Source organism: Chaetura pelagica, unplaced genomic scaffold, assembly GCF_000747805.2.
Source record: "Chaetura pelagica isolate M959 unplaced genomic scaffold, ChaPel_1.0 scaffold20, whole genome shotgun sequence".
NCBI classification, from domain to species: domain Eukaryota; kingdom Metazoa; phylum Chordata; class Aves; order Apodiformes; family Apodidae; genus Chaetura; species Chaetura pelagica.
This window is the reverse complement of record NW_009951958.1, coordinates 5,040,547-5,051,124: the sequence shown is the minus strand read 5'-3', so window position 1 is coordinate 5,051,124 and position 10,578 is coordinate 5,040,547. Positions and strand designations below refer to the sequence as shown.

At 44.2% G+C, this 10,578-nt stretch overlaps 1 protein-coding gene across 3 annotated transcripts in view; it reads right to left on the bottom strand.

The window, feature by feature from the left end:
* The window catches only part of TP63 (tumor protein p63), a 103,308-nt gene that overhangs the window by 45,850 nt on the left and 46,880 nt on the right, over window positions 1–10,578 (bottom strand). For all 3 annotated transcript variants that reach the window (XM_009999848.1, XM_009999863.1, XM_009999855.1), the window contains one exon: window positions 3,614–3,868. In XM_009999848.1, the coding sequence (XP_009998150.1) occupies window positions 3,614–3,868 (255 nt within the window). The remainder of the gene's footprint in view (window positions 1–3,613; window positions 3,869–10,578) is intronic.

The window sequence follows — 10,578 nt, the reverse complement described above, 5'->3', positions numbered from 1 at the left end:
GACTGACTAACCTGCTCATATTTTTTCTTGTGTTCTCAGGTCATTAATTACAAAATAATCAAGGATGCTTATAAAGTCGTCTGCAATCCAATTTCAATTTGTCATCATTAATTAGTTCAACATTGCATACAAATGAAGAGCTAACTTGATTAGACAGCACGTTTTACTGGAATTCCTACTTAGGGTCATGAAAGACTTCAGAGAGAAAATCTGTAATATTTGCTAAGTGATATACTCATACATATGAAATCACCCTCTCACCTAACAGCAACTAGTGTTTCTTTCTGCAATTTTGGTCAGATCTTTTTTTTCTTTTTTATTCCCTTTAATTAGGAGCCCATCACAAACCTGAGCAGAGAAGCAGTCTCAATGTTACACTCCTCTCCTCCCCCACCTAACTTATACAAAATGTGCTGATTTGGCAAAGGGTGCCCACTGCCCTAGGACCTGCCCCTCAGAAAGAATCTGGAGAACTTGAAAAAACAGGTTTTAGGAAAAATATTATTTTAGGGCTGTTTTCAGAGGCATAGCATTTAGGTACCCCACAAGTTGCTCCCCCACCTCCAGAAGTAACCTGGGAATCTACACATTATTGCAGATTATTGCCTCCAAAGCACGCAGACTGAGAGCCAAACACACAAAGCGACAGAGAAATCTGAAGCATCTTCACAGGTCTCTCTAATCCTTGCATCAAAGTGGCTCTTGCTTTTTAAAGAAATAATCCAGTCCTCTCACCAAGCCCACAAACTTTACTCCCATGACCTAATCTGACATGACTCAGCCCAGAAGAAGCTCAGATGAGCTCTAGTGGAGCGTGCTGTCCACCTGGACAGTAGATCCTGTGTCAGGCACCACCAAGCCTTCCAGCAGGGCAGGTGGGTCAGTCTGGCTCATCCACTCCCAAACAGGGGAAAGTGTGATACAATGGATTTCCTTCCTTAATACTGTTGCCCTGAGGAATGGTAAGAGGGGAAGAAAAGAACTAAGAAAGGAGTCTTTCAAGTTTTGGACTCTTAATAAGGGTGGGGCCATCTAGTAATTAAACTTTTAATAGGTCACTGCAGTGGAAGAAACTCTTCCAGTTCGGTAAGTTCCTAATCCATCATTAAAAAAAAAAAAAAAAGACGACAGGCATTAATCAAAGCATATGAAGTCACATGGAGAGGGGGATGAGCAACTTCAAGAACTTGCTCTTGCTGAGAGGATGGGGCAATCGCTCCTTCTTTCATCAACATTTCACGCATGTTTCCACATTTCTCAGGACGGCAGAGGGAAAAGGAGCCTCCATGTCCTTCCCCACCCACCCCACTGATAAAGCCGTTGAACGCATATTACCAACCACTCAAGAGCTCATGTGAAACGAGTTGGTGGATTAATTAGCAGAAGGGCAGAGCTCTGAAGATGGAAAGATGCTCTACTGTGGAAGGCGTATTGATTGACAGCCCCCAGCCACCACCACAAGGCTGTCATCATCCACTGCAAACAGACAGCACCCTGCCAGCTCCTGCACAAGCTGCTAGATCTAGGTCACTCAGCCCAGCATAGGGACACCTGGACCCCACTGGCTCCTCTCTGATGACAGAGCTGCTTGGAACACCGTTCCTTTAGTAAAAATACATGGACTTATCCCTAGATAGACAGCAACAGGAACATGGAGCACATCTTCAGCTATCATTAGAGTGACCCACATCAAGGCGAAAGAAAAGGAGGGGAAGCTAAACATGTCTGTCCCCAGGCTGCACACATTTGGTGACTGTAGTCACCAAGGAGCAATTTTATTTCTTTTTTTAAAGCTATTACATCATCTGATCTTTGACAACTATGCAAATCTACATTAAAATTTAGCCTCCACTTCTACCCCAGAAAGCTGCTATCACTACAGTGAAACATCTCAGGTGTTCACTTAGAGCTTACAAATAGCTCACTCATCTTCAGGTCTACTGGAACAGCCCACTACATACATCTAAACCTCATTTAAAAAAACACTTATTGTAGTTGAAAGGACAGCATCAAATGCTCTGGTTCCCTGCAGCTGCATTAGATAATTCTTTGTACTATATGTATCAAAAGAGAGTGTCTTTTCATATCTCCTTCAAAGGACCTTCTCCAGAGCAGTCTGGAAAAACCTAAAGGCAGCATTTTCTTGCTTTGAGAAATGGAAATTACAACTGACTGACAACTTCCTTACTTAAAGGGAAGTGAAAATGGATATTGTGTCTAGTGTAAGTGGAGGAATCTGGACATAGAATCAAGTAAGAACTACAGCAGGACATCACTTTCAATGCAGATAAGGAAAAGGTGCAATTTCAACCTCACTTAAACATCCTTCACGCTTTTATGCAAAAACAAATGAAAAACTTGGTCTTGAGCAGACCTATCACATTCTAATAAATGCAACACAATTTCCTGAACAAAGTTGTTATCAGTTTTAGACACATTTTACTGCAAAAGGCTTTTAAAATACGAAGACTGCAAACTTACAGTGATTTATTATTATCTGGAATATTTTCCACAGTGGAATATATGGGTTTTGCTGCTTGGCTGGCAGCAGTTTCTGTGAGCTTGTTAGTTGCAATTCCTGCTAGATTGTACTTAAATTTGAGATGAAGTAGTTTCCCAGATTGAAAGAAAAAACCCAACTCTTAGCTTTCCATAGACAGGGTATTTTTTTCTTTTAACTTAAAAAAATATATATTCCCTGCTTTCATTCAGGTATTGTGAGAACATTATTCACTGGACCTACTCCAAGGATCTGAAGGAGAGAAAGGCAAGTATTGAACATCTTTAAGACACTAATATTCTCCACTATAAACATCTCTCTACTTTAGAGCCTTAAAGCACAACAGGATGTACAACTCCAGCAGTGCTGAGTCCTGGGCTACAGTTTCTACAGCTTGAACAATCAAAGCAGCTCTACTAAAAATCAAGAGCTGTCCTTTGAGTTCCAAGCTCCATTCTTGTTGGTTTTGGGGTTTTTTGTTTGCTTGTTTTTTTTAATAAGGGATTATTCTGACAGCAAGAGCAGAGAGTACAGTAAAAGAAATAAAATCTGAAAAAGGAAAAAAAGAAACCAAAATGCAGAGAACCCAGATACCACATGGCTAACCTGATCTGGTGACTCTGGAGTTCCCATACCAGCTGTAAGAGGGGAAGGACGTGGAGAATGAGAAAGCCCCATGTTCCACAGGTAAGAGCAGAGAGCACCACCTCCATCCTACTGATGTGTCCAAACCTCCCCCAAACCCATGGATGCTGAAGAAAAAGCATTGGGCAGCATTGCAGCCATGCTTATGCCCACCCCATGTTTTACTCCAGCACACCTGCTTGACCCAAATGGAGAGCCACTGTTTCATCACATGCTGCCTTTAGACGATCTTTTTGCAAGGTTTTTTATTCACCTGGGATTTAGTGATATTGTTGAGGGTTAAATTCCCACCACACCCTCCTAGAGCAGCCAAGATAAATCTCTCCCTTCTGCATGACATATCATGCCCTGAAAAGGACACAGGTCACTCCATTCTTGCACAAGCCTGGATATGTATCATATGAATCATGTCACCAGTGGCATGAGGACCAGAGCCAGAGAAGAAGCAAAGCGATGCTGCATCCTTACCGTCCACGTTGCTGACTTGGCGGTGCTGGACTGTTGAAACGATACATCGAAGCTGTGAGGTCCTGGGTAGTCTGTGTTGGAAGGGATGGCTGGGGAGGGCGAGAGGGCATCAAAAGTTGAGCTGGGCTGGGCGTAAGGCGAGGGGGCTGTGACGCTGTTCTGTGCATGCTCCGTGTTGTAGGGGCTGGTGGAGGATGAGCCATTCTGGATCTGCTGGTCCATGCTGTTCAGGAGCCCCAGGTTCGTGTACTGTGGCTAGAGGCAAGGAGACACACAGAAGCATTAGAGAAGCACCATCAAACACGTAACACCAAGAGAAGGGAGATTTGCAAAAGATATACACCATTTTACAAGAGAAAGAAGAAAACCTTCTCACAGCCACACAGGAGACCAATGGCCCAGAAGAGAGACAATGAGGAGAGAAATGGAACGCAGAGAGACAGAAGTGGATAAACTCCTAAACAACATTGGAAAAAAGCAAATAGGAAATGAATTTTCATGCTCTCTTAATAGAGGAGTTGGGGGACAAAAGAACATATTGAGCAGGTTTTCATTTTAAACACACACACAGTGGTTCGTCACAAAGACCACAAATAAACACGTATTTTCTGCCACAAAATGCTGCTTATACTAAAAGCCTAAGTATGTTCCAAAAGGCACCAGACAATTTCTGCTGCAGAAAAATCCAGCAAGGCAGCATAACCAATTATAAAACTCTGAACCACAAACAGTTGGAAGCTGGGAAAGTATTCTGGGGAGAGTGAGTTACACAACTACTGCAATCTTTTGTTCCTCCAAAGGACCCAACCCTGGCCATGAAGACAGGGCAGCAGGTGAACAGTATATGGGGTTCAGCCAGGTACACATAGTCCTACCTCTGTGTGTGTCCAGAGGACACCGTTTGTGCCCATCTCTGCAGGAGCTGTATCCAAAAGGTTTGTGGTGTCCAACACCAGCAGCTCTGGGATCACCCAGGAACATACACACCCTTGGGATCTACAGTCAGCACCTGACTCTGGCTCTTCCCCTTGTTCGAGTATCCAAGCAACTCATGGCCCTCCACATCTTACATCTTCAATCCCCTCCAGAGCCATCAAGCTCATGTATTTCTCAGTACTTCAGCCAGTCTGCTCCAGACTCCCCTCTTCTCTCCAACAGTTGCTTCTTTTCTAGAGACAACTTTGTTTTATCAAGCAAGTAACAACAGTTCCCCAAGTTAGAGCACTAACAGCAAAACCCACAACAAAAAAATTCCCCGATACTCATCCCTCAGCAATCCTAACGAAGCTTCAAGCACATCATCACTCTTAAAACGACCTGAAAAGGAATGGCAAAAGATACCTGCTGGTCCTAGGGACCTTGGACAACCCATTTAGCACCCAGTTTTCTTCAGTCATTTCAGTTATGGGGGAAAACATGCTGGTCCCTTTGCAAGGATGATGTGTCCTCCCTGCACCCAAACACTTCACACTCCCAATTGTCCTTCCAGAAGAGGAGGTGGTAGAGAAATCTGAGCCACCAAATAGAACCCTTCTTTAGGTTTCTGTCACTGTCTTGCTGGTAGAGGCTGATGTTTTATGGGGTTTTAATTAAAAGCCCAAGTTGAGCTGTTGAGTCACCAAGGCACATCAGACTTTCCAGAGATTGATCAGCTTGCTGGGACAAACCATGTTGGGAGGGCGAAGATCTGATGGGAAAACTGAACAGGGGACTTGATTTTGGGAGCTGTGATGGACTGCAGAGAAAAGGGAGAGCTGGTTCCCTCCCTCGCTCTGGCAGTGACACGCTGTGTTCTTGGGCAAGCCACCCCACCTCCCCCTCCACCCTACTTCAGGCAACAAGTCTGCAGGGCAAGGATTGCTCCTCACTATATGAAAAGCACTCTGCTTAATGGGCCTCCATTTTGTCTGAGGCCTTCAGGCAGAGGAGTAATAAAAGCAATTACATATTGAGTCTTAATCCTGGGTGAACCAGTGACTCTCTGTGTTGCCTCGGGTTAGTCATTTACCCTCCCTGCCTCAGTTTGCCCATAACAGCAGGGATATTATAGATGCCCAGCACCCCTGTTAGATGGGGGAGTCAGTATCTGCAGTTGGACTCAAAGCATGCTAAATAGCTGATAGAGGAGAAAGCAATCCAGACTGGTCGTTCTTCTCCAAAAGGAGATGGCAGCTTTGGCAATGGAGATGACAGTTATGCCTCAACCCCTGCAGGCTATTCAGCCAACCAAGATCTACTTAACGGACGTTTGGTACACGTTTGCCCTTGAGGCTAATTCTGTATGGGAAGAGCCAGAAAGCTGATGCACTGCATCAATCTTTTTCCTGCTCAGTAATTTTTGTATTTAGTCAAAAAACCCCACAAACCTCCCTGCCCTCCTACCCCGGAATACCCTAATAAGACCTGAAGACTTCTAAAAAAAATACAGAAATATCGCTCAGTTGTTTCATTTCTCATGGAGATTAGCATCAGACACACTCCCTAACCAGCAGAATGATGAAAAGATGGCTGTGATGAAAACAGTCTCCTAAACCAGCTCAGACATACAGACAGCAAAACAACAGTGTTTCAGCTTTCACTTAAAAACTATGCCCTCTAATCCCAGGCTTCTTAAAGTGATGAAGAACGACAGCCAAATGGGCAGTTGGCATTAACAACACAGCACAGTCTGGAAACACTGAAGGTGCTGCCTAGAAGACAAATTAAAAAAAAAAAGAAAAAAGTGTCCTATTAAAATTTAAGATATTCTTAAAAGAATCAAAGATCCTTTTCATTCCTTTCAGTCCAGGGACCATCTGTCTAAATGTTACCAGCAGAGCAGCCATTCCACCACATTTATACACTCGCATGCCACAGCTGAATGCCATGTCCCCGTTTGCTCTTTAAATAACTATTAATCTCCTTGCACTTATCCCCGTGCTGACACAAGCAGCTGTCGGACTCCCCTTCTGCCCCTCCAAGTCCCACCAGCCTTTCACCTTCCCTGGCCCCTTGTTCCCCTCCCCAGGCAGGTGCTCCATCCTCGGTGACAAAGCCAGCCGGGTTTGCACACAAAGACACGAGCACTAACCCTCGTCCCGCAGCTACACCCCGAGGCAGGCGGCTTGTTTGCGCTCAAAGGGTCAACATCTGAATTGCTTGCAAGGCTTTTGGAGGAATCAGATAAGGCTTTGGGAGACACACGCCTTCTGACAACACAACAATTAGAGGGGCAGCAGGCCCCGGGAAGGCACACGCAGGAATTCAGCCCCACAGCAGCTCCGGATGGTCGCAATAACCGCCCCCCCCCACCCCCCGGCCCCACAGGGAGAACAGAGAGTGAAGGGGCTGTGGGGTGGCACATCTGTGGGGCATTGCTCCCCAGGAGGGTCTGCAGGGTGTGTATCAGCACACACACGGCCCCACTGCACCATTTACGGAACTAAACACAGCAGCATGTAATTCAGAAAGCAATCCTTGCCAGGTTGGAAGCCCAGATTTTCGCACATGCTTGAGTTTTGCTGCAGGGTTGTTTTAAACTGCAGGATCTACTCCCTTCCTGGCAGAAGAAGAATGTTATTTGGTGGAAAGGAGATAAATGCATGCAAAGCTGAAAGAACAGATCATCTAATTTTCAGTGTCTTTGTTCTTTATTTTGTTCCCTCCACGAAGTTTCTGAAACTATTAATATTGCTGAGGCATTACAAAAACCTTCAGGCAAGTTTAACTGCAAATAGTTAGAGAATTACAATTAGATCTTAGGCTATTTTGGAACATTGTCTCAATAATGTATCCTGAACCATCAGTTTCACTTCCTGCATCCCATCAGCTTCACTTTCAGGTTTTCATGCTAACTCATGCTTCTTGAATAGGAAAGCCACGGTTTCAGCAGAGAGGCAGCTGAATAAAAAACATGACTGAAAACTGCAGAACTGTTTAATCATGATTCTGCTGTTGGGAGGACAGATCTTCCCTAATAAACACCGTGTACAACTTCAGGCAGGAAGCCTCCTGACCCCAGCAGCTCCAGGGCACTTGCCACCAGAGGGCAATGCACATGCTCCACCAGGCACGGCAGAGCTGATGCGCCTGGGAAGACTCCACAGCCCACCCAAACTGGCCCCTTCTTACCCTGCTCTGGAGCAAGAACCCACACCCCGTTCTTCAGCCATAGCCTGCTTTAAGCCCATCATGTTAACTGGTAAGGTTATGAGATAGATCTGCAAAGAGACCCTCTGCACAAAGGAAGTAACGTAAGTGAAGAACAGTTCTCAAGGGGACTTCCACACCAGAAATCCCCTAAAATACACAGCTCCAGCTGTTAACTGCCCTAAGTTACAAACATTTCAGAGAAAGTTTTGAGAGTTTCTACACTTGAGAAAATAAAGGAAAAGTTACCATCGTTGGGTGTAGAACACCTAAATGCTTCCACCCCAGCAAAACACTTCTCAGTATCTCCAAAAAAGGTGCATCTACGCTGTGCGCACGTACTAGCAGTTTTACTTTTCACCACTGGATTTATATGGCTCAAGAGCATTGTCCAGCTACTCAAAAAGCTTTTCAAAACACCACCACTGGTGTTTATTCTCCAAAGATACGAGATCACAAAACTAATAATCTACCACGGTTGTTAGCAACAAGAAGACTTTGCAAGGCACTTTGCTAACTTTGTGCTTTGTCCTTCACTGCATCACAACTGATGTACCACTTACAGGACTAGTATGAACCAGCTTCCAGCAATATTTCAGTGCTGGGCCAGGAAAAGATTCAGATTCCTGTTGGAAAACAGTTCTCTTAAGAGCAGCAGGATAATTGTTTTCCAGAGTGCTCCATGCCTGTCCAAACCAGAAGACAGACACTTAAAATGTATCAAGAAAGGTTTAAATCGATCTAGGTTTTCAAATCTTCCTAGCAAAGGATTTCAGTAGGTGGAAATAAAATATTTAAGCTCAACAAAAAGGCTTCTATCGTAGTTATTAATCAAGATATTGCTGACTACAAGACTCTGAAGCTTTGCCAATTGCTCAGAAGGCAGCTGATACAATACCCAATGTAGGTGCACTGCTTGTGCCATCATAAAGAAGTGCCAAGAAATAAAGGGCTCCACCCATGCCCCTCAGCTAAGATCAGGGCTGAAGCTGGAAAAGATATCAAACTCACTCATCACCATGAAAGGTGTGATTTGGTTTGCACCTCTAGCCTCTTTTCTCATAGACAAAAAAAGACAAAGAAAAAAGGAGGCTGAAAAACTCAATGCGTCAAACTTTCCACTGAGTTCATGTACGTCCAGACTGTGCTCCTTTCAGGAGGAACAAGCTCAGTCCGGACACGGCTCTGGTCCCCTCCAAGCCAGGAAGGGAAGAGGTGCACAGTCATTTCAACCCCAGGTCAGGCCCAGGTCCCCGCAGAGTGCCAGTAGAAGGTCTCTCAGCTTTTGCACTCCCCCAGCTCTATTTCCAAAATGGAAACAAATCCCTACTGTGTAGCTAAACACATCAAACCTTGGGAAGACCACAGATAAAATGATAATGTGCACCATGTACTCAATGTGAAGAGTGAGGGAGCAAATACCTTTGGTTGAGCGGAAGGTATCAACAATGACCAAGATAGGTTCCCAGGCACTGTAGCTCCTAAGCTCCTAATTACCATGTGTCACGGCTTTTAATACTATAACAAACGAATCTGATTTCAGTAATTTTACTGGTGTGTCATTGCTTTTTCACATCTCTGTAGCATTACAGGTTCCCAGTGTGATGGAGTGTATTGCACTGGAAGAGTCTCTCAACTCAGTAATTCCTGTCCTGGTTTTTAGGTCCACTGCCACTCAACCAAACATTTAATACCTCCTCAGCTCAATCCCACCTGGAGGCAGGGAGTAAAAATATTTCTGCATACTGTCTGTACTATTTTGAAAGGGATCTATTTGAGATCTATAGCACTATGCAATAAGCATGACCACAGTAATTCTAAGAAATGGAATTAAAGAATAATAAGAAAAACGCTCCTCTTCCAAAGTGGGCAAACCTTCTGTAAAACAAACAAACAAACAAAGTGTGTATGTGTATAAATCTCTCTCTCTCTCTCTCTCTCTCCAATTGTCCTGCACAGGTATTTCATGTTAAGCAGCAGGATAACCCCAGCAGGTTACGTAGGCATCTTCCAACACAACCTGAAAACATAAAGCATAACCTAAAGAAAACACAGTCCTTCATTTCACCCAACTGGGGAGAAAGAGCAGGGGAAGAATAATAAAAAAAAGAAACGAAATAAAAACTTCTTTCCATCTCCCTTAAAAAAAAAGCAACCCCATGTTAAGTGACAAACTGAAATAATTCCCACCATGTTTAAAGTTCAGATTTGTAAACTTAAAAAATTGCCTGCTCTGCCTACTTCACACAGCATCCCTTCCCTTCCAGCAGAGTCGCCCATCAGCCCCAGCCAGCTTGGTAGACCACTCACTGCTTGTGCTGAACTGGAGAAATCAGGGCACATCAGTCCCTTGTAAATGCACATCATCACACTTGAAAACACTATGGTTTGTATACTGGGAGGAAAGTCTGGATGATTTTAACTGGGATTACCTATTCCAGTCTGCATGTCATGCCACATCTACACCCTTTGGGTTTACACATGCAGCACAATTTTAAAAGCCGTACCCAGTAAGGCTGCAGCCCACGTGTTTTCACTGCAACACAGTTCTGTTGAACTCAGCAGAATTTCTTGTTCAAGTTAAAGTCCACAAACGCAGGCAGTTGTAGGCTTGGACAATAAGACAAATTCATTAAAAGCAGCATGAGGGCAAGTTTCTGTTCACCCATAAAGGCTGTAAGCTTCAGAGTCGTCTTGTCCCCCCCAGCTGTAATGCTGTAATTGTTTTCTTTTTTAGCTAAACTTTGAGTTTTGCCCCTTGGTTAATTCATTTAACTCAGCAAGAGGTATTTTTCAGCCAGAAGCAGGGTGCCTTTTAAAACAAGCACAGCCCAAAG